The sequence below is a fragment of the Diceros bicornis genome, chromosome 11 (assembly GCF_020826845.1).
Source record: "Diceros bicornis minor isolate mBicDic1 chromosome 11, mDicBic1.mat.cur, whole genome shotgun sequence".
NCBI lineage: Eukaryota > Metazoa > Chordata > Mammalia > Perissodactyla > Rhinocerotidae > Diceros > Diceros bicornis.
This window is the reverse complement of record NC_080750.1, coordinates 69,499,244-69,519,561: the sequence shown is the minus strand read 5'-3', so window position 1 is coordinate 69,519,561 and position 20,318 is coordinate 69,499,244. Positions and strand designations below refer to the sequence as shown.

Genomic DNA, 20,318 nt, shown 5'->3' with positions numbered 1-20,318 from the left:
GTCTTTACTAATAAAGTGCAGTCTTTTTCATAGATCCCAGCTAATTCTGGGATATTTTTCAGACTCACCTCCTTCTTGGGGGACCTTTAATTCCAATTTTTGTCTTTGTAGCATTGTGAGCCTACTGAGACCTCTGCTCAACTTCTTAACCTCTTAGCTGGAAGCTAAGAATTGCAAAATGCCTGGAGGGGAGTGTTGAGGGCAGTGTCAAGCTCACCTCTGTGCACTTCCTTTCTCTCTGGGATTTAGGACTTTCCATCCTTGTTGCCTTAGCTATTCTCAGATTCCTTCTAATAGATTTTATGTATTTTTTTCTCTAGCTCATTAAGATATCACTAGTGGAGGACTGGTCTGATACAAGCTAGTCCACTACAGCTGGAAGTATTCCTTGGTTGATACCCAAAATACTCTCCTGTTACCCAACTCTGTATTTTCTTTTCCTTTATGCATTGTTCCACTTACTGTTCAGTGCAATTTTCTTCACAATTCTAGTATTTAATCTCACATCCTCAAAACCTCATACAAAGCCTACAACATAAACAATTCTAAATATTTGTTGAATGAATGGGCAAACCCTGCTGAACTCTCTCTCACGCCTTTTACTGAAATATCTATTCACCTGCAAACAAACTTATCTTTCATCTTCAATCTCTACCATCTATCATTACTGAAATATCACTCTACGTGCAATGACTTAGTTACCTTGCACCCAGTTTAGGGATATTTCTCACCTGCTCTACATATCTCCCACATAAGATGGAAAGCTACTATTTCACCAAAGATGGTTTTATTGCTTTTCCACTTATATTTCTTTTGAGTTTTATATTGCTCACCTATCGCCTTCTATTCTTACCCATCACTGATATATGACAACTTTATGGTATCTAACAAGTATAAATTAAAGCTGGGTGACATAGCTGTTCACCAAACCCATTTTCCTTTCCTCTGGATCATATATCTATTGTCCTAGCCTCTCTTACAGTTAGATGTAACCATGTGGCTGAGTTCTGGCCAATGGAGTTCCAAGAATGTGATGCCATCATTTCCAAGCCTAGCTTCAGAAACACTCCACTCTTTCTCTTTCTCCATCTTCCAGGTGGATATTGACTTCCATGGTAACATTGCAAGTTACATGTTGAAAATGGCATTATCCTGTGTCTCTGAATGACTATGTGGAGCACAGCTCCCTGCTGCTGATTGTATATTAAATAAACTATATTATGTGTAGAGCCACTGATATTTGGAATTTACATGTTACTACCCTTAGAATTGCCTTTAATAACATACCATGTTACTTCTCTATATTGATACATTCTGTTATAATTTTAGAATTTTTAGGATTTAAAGATCCAGAAGTATACTAGTATTATAGTTCTTGAACCTTACCACCAGACAACTTTAACTCTAATGGTAACAAGCCTTACTATCATTTCAGAAAATTTAGGTACCTAACCCATTCTCTAATATGAAACTCTTGTACATCTAATTCTTTCTGTGACTTATAATCTTAGTTATTTCATCAATACTAACTAAATAATCTTTTTACTTCTCCTTAGTCTGTTCTCCTTCCATTGTTCTCAATAATTATACTAAACCCTCTTTTCTCATCTCAAACCTTTCACCCAATCCACTAATTTCTATCCTTTCTTGTGGCAATTGAAGCTATCATGGAGCTCTCTCACAATAAAATACTTGATATAGTTTAGTTCTCATATCAAGCACCTCTTTTCCTACCTCACTGACTTAAGAGACAGTTTATAGACCCTCTGGATGATTTGAAGTAAGTCTCTTAGCCTCTTTGAGTCATCTATAAAATGGGAATCATAATCTTTGAACTGACTGTGTAATCTATTATGATGACCAAATAAGATATGCATATGAAAATCTTTACGTTTTCAGGGATTATTGTAATTTTTGCCCATGTTGCTATTCTACTTTCATTTCTAGTTAGACAATATTTAAACATCTGCCCCCAATCAGCAAATGTACTTTATTATGAAGCATTCCAGAACGTTAAGTTGTAAATTTTATGGGAACAAAATTCTCTGTGGTCAGTATGTTGGTCATGATTTCTTAGTTTTATGATCATAAATTAAGTGCTATGTTTAGTCAATTCTTGGATATTGTGTTCATAAGCATCCATATGTATGTCATTCCTCAATCCCTCCAGATGCACCAAGTAAATAATGTCTTCACTGTTGTTTCCACAATTTTAATTTATAGGCTAATATTCAGCTATCTTGTAAACAGCATTAGTATCCCAGGCAGGATAGTTCAGTTTACAAACTTCTTTCGTGGTGTGTATGTCCAATGAACATTTTTTTTGAACATCTGTTATCTTCAAGGTATATAGTCTTTCCAAAACTTGACCCCTGCATATCCCACAAGCTTTATGTCATATACTTATTACTTTTTATGTTATATTTGGATCATGAAGAGCATATTGTAGTTCTGCAAACATAATTATGATTCTCTGCGTGGCTTTGCTTATATAGTTTCCTCTCACAAAATACTCATGCCCCTATTTCTTTTCTAGCTAATATTATCTGACTTTCTCCAGCCACCAAATGATGTGCTTCTAAAATCTACCTGAATACAGTTCACAGACATCAATCATAATGTTTACCATTTGTATAAACTGTATCTGTTTCTAGATTTATCTCCATTAATGGACTTTATTGCAGGAATATCTCAATAGTAAAGATAGAATGAGGATCATCTTGGAATGCCCAGAAATGTAGTGTTAATTTAGTATAAACTCAAATTTAACATGAGCTCAATAAATATTTGGCTTATCTTGCAATACTGATTGTGTAATTAATAAACAAAATTAATTTCCATTTAGTAGACTGAAAGCAGATTTTTCAACAGCAACAATAGTTGCCATAAGATCATAAAATAGATTCCAAATGCTGAGAGACATTAATTGTCATCCTAAAACTGTATTCCCAGCTAAATTACCATTAAAAAATAGGGTGAAATAGATAAACCATTAAAGAAGAAAAAACAAAAAACACAAAAGTGCTTACTCCAAGAAAACTTGAATGCAAGATTTATCAAAGAACATGTTTAACGAAGGAAATTTTTTCAAAGGACTGATGCTAAAAGGACCTATGAGCAAAGAAGCTGGTACACATGTGAGTAATTTCAAATAGCATCACCTGTATAAAACACAAAACTAATGATAATGACACACTTGGGGGTGAACATCATGGTAGAGCTAAAATACTTGACGACACCATGTAGGGTGGCCAAGGGGTGAGATGCTGATAAGTGTTAAATCATTCAGAGTCTTGTATTATTAGAGACGTTAATTAAGATTATATTTTGTTAAATTTTAATGGTAACCACTATAGGATATATGTAGAATGTTGATCTGCTGGACCAGAAAAAGAAATATAAAATTAGAGAAAACTTAAATGACTCAAAAGAATGTCATAGAACAAAAAAAAAAAACATAGACATAGAGAGGCAACTATAAAACTTACAGTCAGATGCTTGCAAACACCCAAATGTATCAGTAAAAAATAAGTTCAGCAGTTAAAGAGCATAGGTTTTTAGACTTGGAAAACTTTATCAGTGAAAATGTAATTGGGTGCTAGCTGTCTGAGAAGTACCAGGTCAGTGCGTACCAAGAATCTCGAATTGATTTACCTTTTTTACCTAAGTAATGTCATTTCTAGTAATTTATTCAAAAGAAGTAATCAGAAATTCATTCAAAGAAATATACACATACAGAGACATACATAACATATACATGCAAGGACATATTCTAAAGTCATTAAAGTAATGTTTTAATATTCAATAGCATGAAAACGCTTATGTTATAGTGGTATGCAAAAAATAACAGGTTCCAAAAACCCTTTGTACAATAAGAACTAAAGTTTATAAAATTTAATTTTCTTCTATTTCTTTTCTTTCCTTTTATTAGTGCACAGAAAAGAGATGAAAATAAATAGTCAAAATGTTAACAGAATTCATTTCTTGATGTTAGGCCATTGGGTAATCAACTTTTTTCCCCTCAATATACTCTTTTGATGTTTATGACCATGAAAATGTATTATTCTTGTAACCAGAAAAATGTTGTTATTTTCCTGCAGTAGAACTCATAGTGCACTTCAAACATACTCTATATGCAGTATAATTTGGTTGAGGCCAACACTGACAAGAGAATTTACATTTGCACACTTCTTTACAGTTTTATATCGGTGTGGATGTTACATTATACGAATTTTATAAGAAACTTGAGGTATGTATTGTCATCATCATGCCATTTTCACAGATAAGGAGACTGAAGGTCAGGGAGATTACAATATGTTAGCTTGAAAGACTTTGCCTGGTACTTGTTTTATAGATTTTGTATTCTCTGGGCCAGTTTCTCAAAATATGTATATTTCCTAAATTTGTAGATTAATTTCCATAAGGATGCTGAACAGCAATACGAATGGTTGGTGAGTACGTGAATATGTACATGGGCATCTCAGTCTCAGTTGGTACTTTCCCACCACTGTAGGAGCACCAGGCCAAGCAGCTGTCCAGATGTGATTCCTTAACAAGCTGTAACCACAGACATAAACACCTCTCATAAATGAGGAACATTCTCATGATCTCGACACTGCAATCTCTTGGAAATTTCCCAGCATCATTAGGAAACATTCCCTAATCTCACAAGGAAGGTTTGAGGTTTTTATTTTCTTTTTCAATTTGTAAAGAGAAGTTGAAGAAGATAAAACTGGACAGCTGGGGAGAGCGTGCTGTGTGGGGCTTCTCAGCTACCGGCAGTAGCCAACATGTCTTTGGTCCTGCTTTCTATCCTCTGGCTCATCATTCAAACTCAAGGTAAGCACTAATATATTGACATTTTATACAAAAGTCAAATTATTTAACACATTTTAAAAGTACCCTTGAGAAAATGTCAAGCTTACATGACCCAAAGATCATTTTGTTTCAAGATCTGTTTGCATTTTGATATATTTACTCAATTTATATAAATTTCATGCTCAGAGTCAAGATGTTGTGATTGACATAATAATTTCTTTAGGACGTCCCTGAAATTTTCTCTCCGATTCAATAATCCTACTAGTTCTATCATTTTATTTTCTAAAACACCAGCCCCAAATGACACCAGAGAATTAACTTCCAGACCAGAAATCAAGAATTTCCTAACCATCTCCAACGTTATCTTGAATAACATCCATATTTTCTACCCCGTAAGGAGACAATCATTTATCTAAAGATACAATTTGTTCAAAGGCTGTGTTAGTGCCAATGACAAGAAAGATTCTTAAGTAAAATTAGAGTTAAATTAGACATAATTGCATAATTAAGCAAAATTAAAAATTAATTGACCAACTGAACCGTTAATGCTAGAGGTGGGACTAGAACTTATTAGAATTCACTCTAATTTCAATCTCACAGCTCTTTCCACTAATAGGATTCATGCTCTCTTTTGATAAAGAACTCTTAGTAATACATTTATAAATTTCCCATTTTCCAGTGTAATGAATCCTTCTTAGGACAGCATCACAGCAGAACTTTGGGGACTGACTAGGAAAGAAATTTTGCTTTACTATTTCCCTCCAGGTTCTCCACATCAGACAAGCGTAGAATCGCTTTGTGTCCCTAAAGTCATCCTGAAATTCATTCAAATTCAAATTCATTCATTCAAACAGTCCTGACTGTTGCACTGAGTGGGAAACTGTCTCTAAGCACAGACATTTAACTGTGAAAATGGGAGTATTTAAAAAATAAGACTGACCTTATATGGATGATTGAACAATTAAAAGAAAAAATAGATAAGGTGTGCCTGCCATCTTCCTAGACTGGTGCTAAATAATTTTATGTATTTTATGTTGTTCAATTTTTACACCAACCTCTATTGTAAATAAGTAAACTGATATAAAGGCAAAGTGACTTTTACAAAATCATTTAGCTGGTACTTAAGACCACATCTTTTGGCTCCAATATCAGTTCTTTTCCTAGTATATGCAAGCAAAATAGAAAATTGTCTATGTACTGTAATTCCAAGTGCACCAAGAAGGATATTTAGTCTATAGACAATTTGCCTACTTGTTCTCTGATATTTTAAAATTGCTCTAGCAAAGGGTAACAAAAACTTTATTTCCTGTGAAATTTAAAGTCTTGAGGGCAAATGCTAATGAGAGAAAGAAGATAATGGTTTATTGTTACACTGAGAAATAAAATCACTGTTAGTACAGTCTTTCCTAAGAATGAAGTATTATCTGTATATGAAAAATCTGATTTTTGGAGAGGTTATTCAGGGGTTGCACTACAGAGGGAAAAAGATATGAAAAGGAAAAACAGAGATCTCTGTGAACAATGAAAGAAAAATTCACAATTTTGAAGAGGACTATAGAGGAAGAAGGAACTGGATTACTACGGGCAGAATTCCTGGCTCCCGTAATCTCTGTTCTAATCCAAGACCTTCCCTTTCTGGGCATGGTGGCCCAGAGTTTACGTATATGGAGAGATCATCCCAAGAATTGTTTCATCATTGTCACGTCTTTCCAGAATGAGAGGAGAGAGCAAAAAAAATTTTTTTCGTATCAAAGCTGAACTAGAAGGAGGAACTTGTCTTATTAGTGTTTACCTTCTCTACGGGCATTCAGTCCTCCATGCCATTTCAACAAACCAACCAACCAAAACAAAAATCAAAACAAAAACCTTTAAATATTTTATATCAATATTATCTCTCTTTCTCTAGCAATAGCCATAAAGCAAACACCTGAATTAGAGCGCTATGAAGTAGTTCGTCCTAAAAAACTACACATTTTACACAAGAGAGAGATACAGAACAACCAGACAGAGAAGCACGGCAAAGAGGTAAGCAAAGGCAATGGCTGTGGGATTTTACAATCACCTGGAAAGACAATAATGAGCCTTTTTACTAAGAGAAGAGATGTCACAATCAACACCTAATGGTTGAATCTTGAAGCCCATCTATACAGCTCCCCTTTGTCCAGGAGAGGGCAGAGGATTTCTCAGAATGCTTTTGCAATTAAGCAGCAGGAAGAGAGTTAACTGCTTCACTTGATCAGAAAGAGTAAAGCTGCTTGGATATTTCTCCAAGTTTGTGGGGGGTTGGGGGGGAACACAGGGAAGGCAGCCCTTTCTAGAAGCAGATGTTCCTTGCAAAGGTCACTAAATTCATGTCTCCTCCTACCCTCACCCCCTGCCCCCACTAGCTTGCCTTTTCCTTGGTCATTTTGTCTACAATGGAGAATTCAACATTATCTCATCAATTAACAAGATTTTAAAAATCGAATTAATTAAGGATATTAACTCTTTGACTATTACATTGTTGTGAACATTTCCCTCATAATTTTTTAAATTAAATGAAAATCTTTATTGAATGCCTATTATTTTATTTTTCTTTAATTTTTTTTATTGAGGTAACATTGGTTTATAACATTATAAAAATTTCAGGTGCACATGGTTATATTTCAATTTTTATGTAGACTACACTGTGTTCACCACCCAAAGTCTAGCTTCCATCCATCCCTGTACACATGTGCCCCTTCTCCTCTTTTGCCCTCCTACCTCCCCTCTGGTAACTACCAATCTATTCTCTGTATCGATGTGTTTGTTTGTTGTTGTTGTTGTTTTCGTCTTCCACATATGAGTGAAATCATACGGTATTTGTCTTTCTCCATCTGACTTATTTCCTTTAGCATAATGCCTTCAAGTTCCATCCGTGTTGTCTCAAATGGCAAGATTTCATCTTTTTTAGGACTGAATAGTACTTTTACTTTATTTAATTCTTAGTAGGTTTTTGGTTGGTTTTCTTTAGTATATTTAGTTTGGTTTTAAAGTGATATAAATATATGCCTTATTGTTATCCCATTAGTGATCCATTAGGATACACAGGACAGTATATTGCACATTAGAACAAATGATAAATCCTTATCTCACATATTAGAGTGTTTAATCTGTAAGTATTATTATCATGTTATTGTACTTTTTGGAAATCCTTGTTAATGTACAATTTATGTTTTGCTTTACACATTTGAAAGGCATAAGGGAACTGTTTTATTCTATATGCATTAGTAATTATTCTTCTATATATACTACATATCTAATTATAATTATTTTAGATAGACTCAGAAATATAAATTAACATCATTATATCATTAAATATTTTTAGGAAAGATATGAACCTGAACTTCGGTATCAGATTGTATTAAACGGAGAAGAAGTTATTCTTCACCTACAAAAAACCAAGTAAGTCATACTTCCTGAAAGTCTCATCACTGGATTATATTAAAAGAATGTGAAAAAATAAATCTTCTTGAGACTCTATTAAGTGTGATTTGAAATAGAAGACATGAAGTATATTGAGTTTTAGGTGTTATTAATTTGTGCTGACATTATCTAAAAAGGTTGATGCTCACCTAGAAAATTACAAGAAAAGTATAAAACAAACAGAGATGCCCATGTAAATGATTTTCTTCCTTGACACTTCTTGGAATTTACTGAAAATATTTTCTCCCCAGATAAACTCAAACCTTTGATGTGACTTTCCATTACTTTTATAAGAACACATATCCAAGGCTTATTCAGAGCACAGAACCTTGAGACAGATCCCACGGGATGGGGCTCCACCAAGTTCTACAGCATTCAAGTAAACTTGTCCCTGAATACAAGGGTCCTTTATGCATATTTGTGACCCAACATCCTTCAGAGATCCTGTGGAGGCTGTGTCCTTGTTACAAAGAATCCCAAAATAACCCATTTGAGTAGAGAATCTGCAGCTGAAAAGTAGCTGAGGGCATTTCTTCCCTCAGATCTAAAAGGTATAGCTAATGCTTTGATTTGCTTCAGCAGCAGAGTTCCAACGTTGGAAAAGGATGAACAAGTCAGAATGTCAGCTCTTTCTTACTGTAGACATTATCATTCCTTTAGTGGTGAAGATCATGTCAGAAATATTCGCTTTTATTACACCATGAGTGTATCATGCAACTTTCTGCTCTCTACAGGCATCTCTTGGGGCCAGACTATACGGAAACATATTACTCACCCAGGGGAGAGGAAGTCACCACAAGGCCTCAGAACATGGTAAGTTCTGAATGTTTTCTGGGACTCTTTCTGGAATCTTCCACTTTTAAGATTCATAGGTGCAAGGACAACTTAAAAAAAATTGAGGACTTGAAAGCTAGGTGCTCATCTATGAACAATGAGACACCAGGTGAAAAAACATCATAGTCGGCTTTTTTAAAAGGTTGGAGGAGTAGGAGGCTTCCAATCTTGCATTTTTAGAAACAACCAAAAGTCACTTTCTCCTAGATGATTTTATCCATAGGTTAGAAATACTCTCTCTTATAGGTACTTGAAATATCACATACTATTTACTGTTTTCTGATGATCTATGCATTTATCCTGAGGTCAGCAATGAAATATCAATTATTTAGTTAATATACTTTTAAATCTAGGTAAAACACCATCCTGTAGATAATGTCAAGGCCTAGATGTCAGACACAGAGAATCATGGCCAAGGGAAGAACAGGAAAACAATACAAAAATGCTCAGTCATGGGGTATTACTAAGCTAAGTGAGTTTCCAAGTCTTCTATGAGAAAATGTTTTTAATGACAAGGTTTGTTCCAAAGAGAAGAAAAACACTACTGGAATATCAGACTCTGAGACAAGTCAGTTTGTTTTGAACAAGAGATTATTTCTCAGCTCATTCTACACAAGTGACTCCCTACTTTGCTTATATAGAACACCATCCATGTCTGAATCTCTAGCTGTAGATAAATTCTCTGGGCTTTTGATGCTGTTAAAGGGATTCCACTAAGACACCAATTAAAATGGTGAGTTGAACCAGTTAATATGAGGAACTCAAGAGTGGTGGTGCGGCCTCTTGAGAACTCTAGAATCTAGAAAAATTTGCACCTCATTTTATTGACGTGTGATGCACAGTGTCTTAGGAACTCGGAGCAAGAGAGGTGTTCAGAAGTTGACCCTCATACTTGAGAGCTCTTGGGGAGTCCTGTAGATCAGAGGTGGCAAGCTACTTCGCAGATGCAGCGTCCACTTTCACCGTGAGCCCACTCAGGTTCAACCTCCCTGGACTTAGTGCAAATTAGTGTTACAAAGGCCGGTCCAGACATCCACCATGGAGAGTTTCCAGGGTCAGTGGTGGGGCAGTTCATAACACCTCTGAAGTTCTCATTGTTTGTGTTTCTGGGAACTGGTCTGGCCACAGCCACACCTTGAAGAAATTTCCTGCATATTCAAGATAACAGCTTTCACCACAACTGTGATATATGTATTCTTGTAGTTAAAAAAATATATTTCTTTTTTCCAACTTTAGGAACACTGCTACTATGAAGGACACATTCTAAATGAAAAGGATTCTGTTGCCAGCATTAGTACTTGTGATGGGTTGAGGTGAGAGCCACTTGCAAAAATATTAAACACCAAGCAGTATTTTGTTACACAGAACTGAGTCTTCATGGACATTATGTCTTCTTACTGTCTTGGTAAAATTTTCTCTATCATCAAAATGCTAAATACATGTGGTTAAAGTGAAAAATAAAGTGTCATTTCATAATCTGCTGCTCCAGCAGAAGTCAGCCCTAGCAATGTGTAAGCAAGGGGCTACACTCTGGGCTTGGGTGATATCTGGATGCATTTCCATGTTTATCCACCCCAATCCCTGAAACCATTCTGTTTTATTTTCTTAACAATTCTACCCTGCAATTGTCATGGTTGAACATAATTTTTAAGTGTGTGTGTGCTTGTATGTGTGTGGTATTTCTGTTTACAAAGGCAATTCTTGCCAATTAGGGAAAATTTGGAAAATAAGAAAAAGCACAAGTAAGAGAATAACCATCACAAAATTTTACCTCTGAGTGATCACTATTACCAACGTTTTGTTATGTTTGCAGCCATTTACGCATATAGACAAATGTTTCTTTTACATGGTTGAAATATGAACTAAAAAACATATAGTTGTTCTTCCAACATGGTTCATACCATATGCCATCATAAGCCTTTTACCATATCATAAAACATCATCATGGGTGTAATTTTTAACAGTTTTTGGGCTTTGTAATATTCCGTCATAAGTATTCACTTTATATTTCTGAACTAATTTTCTTGCTAAGAAGAGAGATTCTTTCAAGTACTATTATTTCCAACCTATTCCTCTGGCTTCTCTGCTAATCATTCTCTCTCTCCTCTGGGGTTCATGGTATCTAAACACTCCTTTACTCCATTCTCCATTATATTCCTAGGATATACCAAGAAATACCTGCTACATGAATAAATAAACTGTGAAAAAATATTTATCGAGCTCATGATATAAATTCCAAATTCTTTGTGATAGCTTCATCCTAGTAATTCTTGTTCAGAATACTCTGAGTAAATACCATAGGCTTCATTTTAATATTGACAAGTAATGATTATAACTTAAATTAGTGACGATTAGCTGAAAGGCCTATGAGTGGAATCTCTGTGTGAGCTTGAGCCTGAGGGAGAGGGCCGCACAGTGTGGTCAATATACAGGACTCCGTGTGGCGGAGAATCTGAAATGTGAGTCTCTGCATCTCACAGGGGACACTTCACACATCATGGTCAAAGATACATGATAAAGCCTCTGAAAGGCACAGACCAAGAAGAACATGCTGTCCTCACGTACGCCCGAGAGGAGCCAGAGCCAGCTAACCAGACCTGTGGCGTGAGAAATGTTGGCAGGAAACGAGGCCTCGCTCGAACCTCTAGGTCACTCAGTAGCCCAGAGGTGAGTGTGGCTTTCCCGTCACCATTTATTTCCATTGTCTCAGCAATGGTACATGGTCTACTGGTGTGCTCAGCAATGGCTGGTGCATGTAAAGCCTGTAATTTATTTACTTCTTATCCTTCGATTTAATTTCCCACTGGGGAAAAGAAATAAATCTCTTTGTAAGCTTTTGAATCTTTTAGGATAAAGATAATTATTAACAATGTTTTTTTTTACTCTTTGTAAAGCAGGAAGAGTTTCTTCAGGCTGAGAAATACATTGATTTCTTTTTGGTGCTGGATAATGCCTTTGTGAGTATGAAATACGTGTGCTTCTTGGCCAGTTAAGTCAATTTTTAAGTTTTCTTATCAGGCAAACACAAGCAATAAACTGTTCTAGCTGAAAATATGGAGCCTGTCCACCCGAGTGTCTTGTCTGTTCTGCCTGCCTTGCCAGCAATAGTTTTTCTCACTCACTCCCTTAATATCCATATGCTGCCAAAATATTCAGATACTGGCAATATACTGAATGTCAAATAGCTACAGCAAATCAACCACAATATTAAAAACAAGAAAAAATGGTTTATTAAAATATTTTAAAATATTTTTAAAAATTGTCACTATATTATGTAAATATCAAGTAGATACAAAACTGTATGTACTTTACAAATTATAAACATATACAAAAATACTAGAATCTGTACTTCTAACTAGCAAATTTTGCTATAATCAGATTTTAATAATGTTGAATCGTTTTAACAACATTGAAATTATTAATTTGATTTATTTAACCTAAAAATGAAAAACATTGAAATTTTGTGTGAATGTCTAATTTTTCTCTTACCAAAATATCTTACATCTGAAATAGAATTTGTTGAGACACAGAGTCTTATATATGGTAGATATGGAATGAATAGATGTTTATTTACATTGAAATGTATAAATTTTCTTAAAATGTGAAATCCTGTACCCCGTCAGCTTTCTCACTTTAATTTGTGATTTTAATTATGCTTTGCATTTTGTGTTTTACAGTATAATATGTATAAGGGGAATCTAACTTTGATAAGAAGCTTTGTGTTTGATGTGATGAACCTACTCAACGTGGTAAGATCTCTGTCCTATAAACATGTTTCCACATAGGACCCTGGGGCTGCCCTATGGTTTTACCAAATAAGGAGTTGGGAGAGTCACAATGGCTTAAGGACAGCAGTTTTGGGAAATTTAGCAGAACAAGGATCAATATCAAGGTAAAATTACATATACTGCAGCAAAGGCAACGTCTAGGGTTTCCATTTTTAAAATGGGATACAATTCTATATCACTGTGGTCAGCAAAAGATCTAAAACACTAAAGAAATTTCCAACATTTTCATGAAGAAAAATGCTCTTCCCACAGATTTATAAAACCATAGATGTTCAAGTGGCCTTGGTAGGTATGGAAATCTGGTCTGACGGTGATAAAATAAAGGTGGAACCCAAAGCAGCCGTCACCTTTACCAACTTTCTGAATTGGCATCGTTCTAACCTGGGGAAAAAGAAGATCCACGACCATGCTCAGCTGCTCAGGTGAGCACACACTGGCCAGGGCCAGGGGTATGTAGGCAGAGTGGATAGTTATTCCAAAGGTTTCTTGGTAGGGATTTCTGTTCAATTATATGTCCTTGATCAGTTGTCAGAGAGCCTGAAGTTCTACCATTAGCAATTCACCTGTGAGATTATCAGAGACCCATGTCAGATCAGTAAAATGGACTCTTGGATGTGGGACAACCATCTGTGGTCACTGTAATGCTATGGAATAGCAGACACTTTCTGGGGCCTAGAGAATATGAAAAGGGTATAGGGCAGCAAGGGAGATGTAAAACATAATTGACAAAAGTTAATTGTTCCAAAGACTCAGATTGTGACAATGTATCTGTAACTTTCACACAGTGGAATTGGCTTCAACAATGGACGTGTAGGAATGGCAGCCTCGAATTCCTTATGTTCCCCATCTTCGGTTGCTGTTATTGAGGTTTGTAAACTTATAGTAAGGCTCCTTGTGGTTCTATATCCTGTGAAGACCAGCATAATGTTTTATACACAGTTAGCACAAAGAACATGTGCTGAATCAATAAATAAAAGTAGAAATGAACCTACTAGTAGATCATTACAGTGAAGATTTCTTATATTATGAAACAGAGTATCTCCTTACATCGGCCTACCTAGAAGACTTCACTCTTTAGACGGTGTTAGGGAATAAGTGCAGGAAGACTGGGACAGAAAGGAAATCCACGTGCCCTCTGTGGCCTGAGCCAACTTCAAATTAATCATTCCCAGTATTGATGGCCAGAGAGGTCAGAGAAAGTACATGTTGGTGTCATACAGTCAAGCACTACTAATGTCAGAGGCCTCGTGGCAATAGTTTTTGGAGGCTTTTGAGTACATACTATGGTACCTTTCAGTACTTATCATGAAGAATTAATTACCTTAATTTAACCATCGTTTACCAAGAATTTATTATTAGTTCAACAAATATTTATTGAGAACTGATTCAATGGTTAGATTCACACGAGCCAACCATTCCAAATATTTATTCAACATTTTGCAATAACCAGTGACAGGGAAAGGAGCTTCATGACTCATTATTTTTCATCTTCAAACTGTTATTTTTAGTACTGAACATTGGCAATAATTAAGAAATAACTGAATAAAATAAGAAGTAATAGAAATTTTTATTTTTGCTAGGGTAAGAGAAAGAATAGTGTGTCACTTGTAGGAGTGATGTCACACGAGCTGGGCCATGTCCTTGGTATGCCTGATGTTCCATATGACACCAAGTGTCCCTCTGGGAGTTGTGTGATGAATCAATACCTAAGGTGAGACCTTGTCACTCTAGAGAAAAAAAAATTTCTTAAATCTTAAAGAATTCAGATGCAGTCTATATAGCTGGAAGGGGATTTTTTACCAAGATCTGTGTATCCTGTTAATTCACCCTCCAGCCTAGGTTTTTACCAGCTATCAAGGCTCATTTTTTAAGATTTCCAAATATGCCAAGATAGAGTTTATAAGTATGGTGAGCATGTTACTTTAACTTAAAATAATTTTAACTTTAAATAATATATTTTCTAGAAATATGTATCTAATTAAGATGATGACAATATTCTTAGGTATACGCATCACCAATCAATCAATCAATCCATTTTTGTGTCATTATTAATTACCTTCTAATGCCAGTCACCTTACAAGGACTTGGGGTAGAAAAATGAATAAAACATACCTTGAACTTGAAGTGCTCATGAATGGGGAGAGAAATATGTCCACAGAACCTCTAAGTTTGCTATTATTTCTTTTCAGTAGTTCATTATTATTATTGCTTACCTCTCAGCCCTTAACGGGGAGATGAGTGAACAGTAACAAATGGTGAGACTCATCACTGCTGCCATTTGGGACAGTAGTGAATCCATATGGGAATTTAAATTCTTCCAGCTCTATGACTGGGTATCTGGGAAAAACATTTTCCAACTGGCATAGAATGCACGCTCTATTGCCCTCCACATATAACACGGTGCGTCCTAAACAGATACTAAATTTGAAATTTCCTTTGACCCAGGTAATAAATATAGTTAGACAAGTCAGATTCTCATGTTCATTTATCACTGTGTATCACGGTATTTCTGGTTTTCCTTCTGGTTACAGCTCAAAATTCCCAAAGGATTTCAGTACCTCCTGCCGTGCACATTTTAAAAAATACATGTTATCTCAAAAACCAAAGTGCCTGCTGCAAGCACCAATTCCTACGAATATAATAACAAAACCAGTGTGTGGGAACCAACTTCTGGAAGTAGGAGAAGACTGTGATTGTGGGTCTCCTAAGGTATGAAAATATCCATAATTAAAAAATTTATTAGAGAGTTATTGCAGCATAAGATTACACTGTTTTCTTTTTAAAAAATGTTATTTCAGAAATTCTTTCTAAAGACAAGCTTGACATCATAGTAAAAAGTAGACTTGCACTTGTGTTTTTAGTACTGATTTTAGTCATCTTTTGAAAGGCATTTCAAAAGCCAGGATATGCTTGTGACATGATTGTATGAAGTTCAGTGTCAAGAAGCACATCATTAACTATGAACTTTCCTAGATATGTTAGTCAGAAATTCCTAAATCACATAAAGTTGCAGCTGATCATTTGTTAAGCAGTAACAATTACAAATCTAGAAGAGCTGGCCTCCTCTCATCAGGCCAGTGTGTAAACCAGGCAGAAAATAAAACCGAAAAGGAGAAAAAAGAAAAATCACATAGACCTGTAGAAAATGGGTTATTAACATAGAACATCTAAGATAATTACTATAATTCTGTAATCTTTATAAAAATCTGAAATGTTCACTAGCAATCCCATATTAGGTTTCTAAAAGAGAGGCTTCTGTTTTCTTAGCAATCTTCTTTTACTTTTAAGACTAAAAAAATGAGTTAATGTTTGAAGAGATTTTCTATGTGTCAGACAATCTACAAAATGCTTTTATATACACCCTCTCTTTTACTACTCACAACAAACCTAAAAAATAGGTTTTGTTATTATCTCAATTTAGAGAAGAAGTGAGACTTGGAAAGGTTGATAACTAGTTCCAAGGATACAAAGCCAGTAACTGGTGAAGCTGTTGCAACCCAAGATTTATCCATTACTTTAAGAGGCTCTATGACAATGGGGGAAGGCATACAATTTCTCTATGCTTCAGTTTACTGATTCAGAAATTTTAAGCAGTTGAATTATATTAGAAGATTGCATGTTGTAACTTAATCATTTGTAAAGAGTATGGCAAATATTCTGTTAATTACAATGAGACATGGAGTTTTACAAATGATTTGATACTTTATAATAAGCTAGATTTAAGTTTATCTCATTCTTACTTGCTTGCATTCCCATATGGTTTCTCGGGTGGAAGACAATTGAAGCTTTTCATAATCCTAAATGGCACGTATTCAGTGCAAATTGACAAAATAGAGAGAGAGAATTACTGTCTATATGATATGTAAGATATAATATTCTTTATCAGCCAGCTCCTATATTGTTTCCATATCTTGTTGATTTTCTACTTATGTAGTTTGAATAAAACTAGAGAGTTCAGGCTCATGAACAACTGGATTCTCAAATAACTGTGTTCTTATCCATAAAGTAGTATATATACTTCATATAGTATCCTTTAGTTAATAATCTAGTTTTCCATGATCTGATATGCTATTTTATTATTTTTGTGTACATACTTAGGTCTTTTCCTAGATTTTAAAAATAATCATTCTACCTATCTGTCTAGATATTATCACGAAAGCATCATGCTATTATAATAATTGTAGCTATACAATGTATTTTTTTTTGGCAGAATTTGCATAGTAATTCTTCAGTGTTCAGTCTTCCATGTAACTCTTGGTATTTTTCTTTTGTCAGTTTGCCCACAAATACAACTGAGATTCTGATGTAATGCATTAAATGCGTATTTCACTCTGAAGGCCACTGAAATTTTCGTGATATTAAATATTGTCTTAAAAGACAAGTTGCCTTGCAAGTTTCCCAGGAAAGTTAGAGATAAAGTCGCTCATGTGGTTCTTGCACACTTTGAAAGTTTATTCTGGAGCATTGGCAATGTTTCCTTTTTCTATTAGTATGTGTAATGTTTTCTCTTTTAATTTAGGTTCTAATTTATTACTCTTTTTGATGTTATTTTATTATCTTAAGCAGCTATCTTAGTGAGTTGTCCAACGTTTTTAGAGCTGATTCTGTTTTTTCCAGATCAAGAATTTTATCACATACAAATAATGAAAATGTGATTTATACTTTCCAATTATTAGACTTTTATATGTTTTCCTTGTCTCATGGCATTTGTCAGAATTTCCATAAAAATATAGGCTATACATAATCCTTGTCTTATACTTTATTTTATTAGATATATTTTTGCTATTCATCAGATAGATTTTCTTTATCATGATGATGCATAATTCTGTTCATAGTTTACTTACATAAGCTTAAATAATTCAATAATGGCTACTAAATTTTTGCCATCTATCACAATAATATTAGTTGTTTTCTTCCCTCAATCTCTTAATATGATGAATTATATTACCTTATTCTGTACAGCTGAGACACCTTTGCATTTTTGGTGAAAAAAACCTCTGCATGGTTGTAATGGAGAGTTATTTATATTAATAAACTGGTGTTTTACTAATATTTTATTCAAGTTTTTGCATTTATATTCATAAATGAGAATAGCGTGTGTGTGTGTGTGTGTGTGTGTGTGTGTGTGTGTGTATTCATTACCAGTTCTCATTATCAGAATTATGCAGGCTTGGTAAAATTGAGGAATTGAGGATTTAAAATTTTCTTCTCTATCTTCAAGCAGTTTGAATAGTATATAAATATTCTCCCTTAAAGTTTTAAATTAATTTACATGTAATACCATCTGAGTCAAATTTATTTGGAGTGAATTATTGGATAATTCTGTTTTTTGTCTTTTGAAGAAGTAGTTTTCATTACTCTCAACATTTTTTTTACTCTCAAATTTCCTTGGTCACTTCCACTGGAATTTGTATAGCAGAGTAATTTAGTTTAAAAAGTGAAAATTCATTGTCATCTTGTACGAGAATCTCTGCACCTAGTCTGTAGGAAAAAAGCGCTGACTCCACTTTCCTATTGTGTGTGGGCTTTAAAGGAATGTGCCAATCCTTGCTGTGAGGCCACGGCTTGTAAGTTAAAATCTGAAGCTGATTGTGGAGAAGATACTCTGAACCGTATCATGTAAGACCTTTTTCTTCTTTCTTTGTTCCCAAATATTTTCTCACTTTTATTTCAGATTTGAGAAAAGTGTGCCACAGAGTTCTATAATACACTAAAACACAATTTATTTTATTTTTTCAAAATGGCTAAATTTCACAAGGGAAAAGAAAGCCACTATTATGAACATAAATAACTCAAAGTTGTGTCTGTTCTAATATACTAATGGAAAAAATGGCTACTTTGTCACTTGTGAGACTAGGACTGATGAAATCTGTGCTTAAAATTGTATAAATTCTATTAGGTAGTGATGAGTTTAATACAAACTAAGATGAGAGAAAGAAAAGTTTGTTTAAAAAAAAGCCTTGATTGATGAGCAAATTTTATTCTTGATGAAGAGCTGATAGTTGTAATTTGTGAGGTAGACAGAAAATCAATAACATTTAAGAACACACTATAAGATTTGTCAATTTTATTCCTTTTAAAGTGTCTCAATAAGCCATAATTCATGTATTATTTTTGGGTTTTATACAATCCTATATAAGTTGGGCTATGGAACCCAATTGATCTGAATATGGTATTTGTTTCAGAGAAAAATACTCTCTGAATCTTAAAAATGGCAATAACAACAACAAAAAGTCATAAATTGGGGAAAGACTAAGGCTAAACTATATTTATTGTACCCCTCTTCCTGAATCTTTTCTGGAATTGAACCTGCAGAGGGATTATAAAGGGAATCATTGACTCAAACACCATCGACTATCACTTCCTCAGGAAAGGACCAGCAATGTCGTAAGATAAGGAGCATCATTCATTCCTTTACCAAGCACCATTTAACATGGCCTGCTGAATCACTGGTGTGACCCACTCTGCAGGGAATTCTGGAATTGTGTCCATCTTTTTATTCTGTCAAAGAGCCCAGAAGCATAGCATCTCGAAAAATATCCATTCAACTCTTTATGGGCTTGGAACAATAGATACGCAGGCCCCATTACTGGGCAAAGTTGGCAATTTAGTATCATTAAAGAAAATTGGACTTGGATTCAGGAAACTTCAAATCTTTTCTTAGTTCTGCCCAAACTAACTGTAGGACTTTATGCCAAGTTATTTAATTGGTTTTCTCACTGGTAAAATGGAGCTAATGATATTGTCTCTCGGTAGGGTTGTTAGTATTATTTTAATTCTATAAATGTTCGTTTTCATTATTACATTATATTTTATAATTTATAATAATCATGGCTTCCAAACTTATTTTTTCTTTTAATCAGAGAATGAATCAAAAACTCTGCTTCATTGAGATGCTACTTGCCAGGACAAGAATCAAGAAATCTAAACATGCCAGGAATCTTGTGTATTTTCACCTTTGTACTTAGATATCTCTTGCTTTTCACTTGTCATTATACTTGCTGTATTTTTACCAGCCCAGCAAACAGGTGAATAGCTGGGCTTAGAAAAGTTGCCTGTTTTCTAAGATCGGGTCTTGAATGTATTTTTAAGGATCGTAAAGCTATTGTTTAGCTCTGCTCTTTGGACCGAACACCTCAAAATGCACCGCTGACTCATGCAGCGTCGATCCGGAATTGTAAAAGTACAGTGATTTGTATCTTAGCCCCACTTTCCTTTTGCTGGGATAGTCCACGAGAAAACAAGACCACTTGAGGAGTGAGGCCTGTGGCAGAAGAAAGGAGAGCGGGGTTCACGTGCCGTTTATTCCTCCTCAGTCTTCCCGGGCCTTGCTCTTAGAAGTGTGACACTGTTCTACATGGTGTTAAGATTAATTAAATATAACCATTTTTATTTTATCATGTATAGTCCCTTACACTTCTTTTACTATCACAT

The 20,318-nt window shown here is 34.8% G+C and overlaps 1 protein-coding gene across 1 annotated transcript; it reads left to right on the top strand.

The window, feature by feature from the left end:
* The first annotated feature begins 4,790 nt into the window (after positions 1–4,790).
* Positions 4,791–19,852, top strand: ADAMDEC1 (ADAM like decysin 1). Its single transcript, XM_058550508.1, has 13 exons — positions 4,791–4,839; positions 6,725–6,843; positions 8,165–8,241; positions 8,997–9,075; positions 10,333–10,409; positions 11,577–11,763; positions 11,991–12,053; positions 12,774–12,845; positions 13,137–13,306; positions 13,670–13,751; positions 14,465–14,595; positions 15,416–15,593; positions 19,748–19,852. Exons 1-13 carry the CDS (start codon positions 4,791–4,793, stop codon positions 19,850–19,852), a joined length of 1,389 nt encoding a protein of 462 aa, XP_058406491.1.
* Positions 19,853–20,318: the final 466 nt, after the last annotated feature.

Bases quoted from the DNA above. Each gene is read 5' to 3' on its own strand.
- ADAMDEC1 (XM_058550508.1), top strand. From the start codon at position 4,791: ATGTCTTTGGTCCTGCTTTCTATCCTCTGGCTCATCATTCAAACTCAA. The intron at 11,764-11,990 runs GTGAGTGTGGCT...CTCTTTGTAAAG, and splicing joins GGTCACTCAGTAGCCCAGAG to CAGGAAGAGTTTCTTCAGGC. The intron at 12,846-13,136 runs GTAAGATCTCTG...CTCTTCCCACAG, and splicing joins TGATGAACCTACTCAACGTG to ATTTATAAAACCATAGATGT.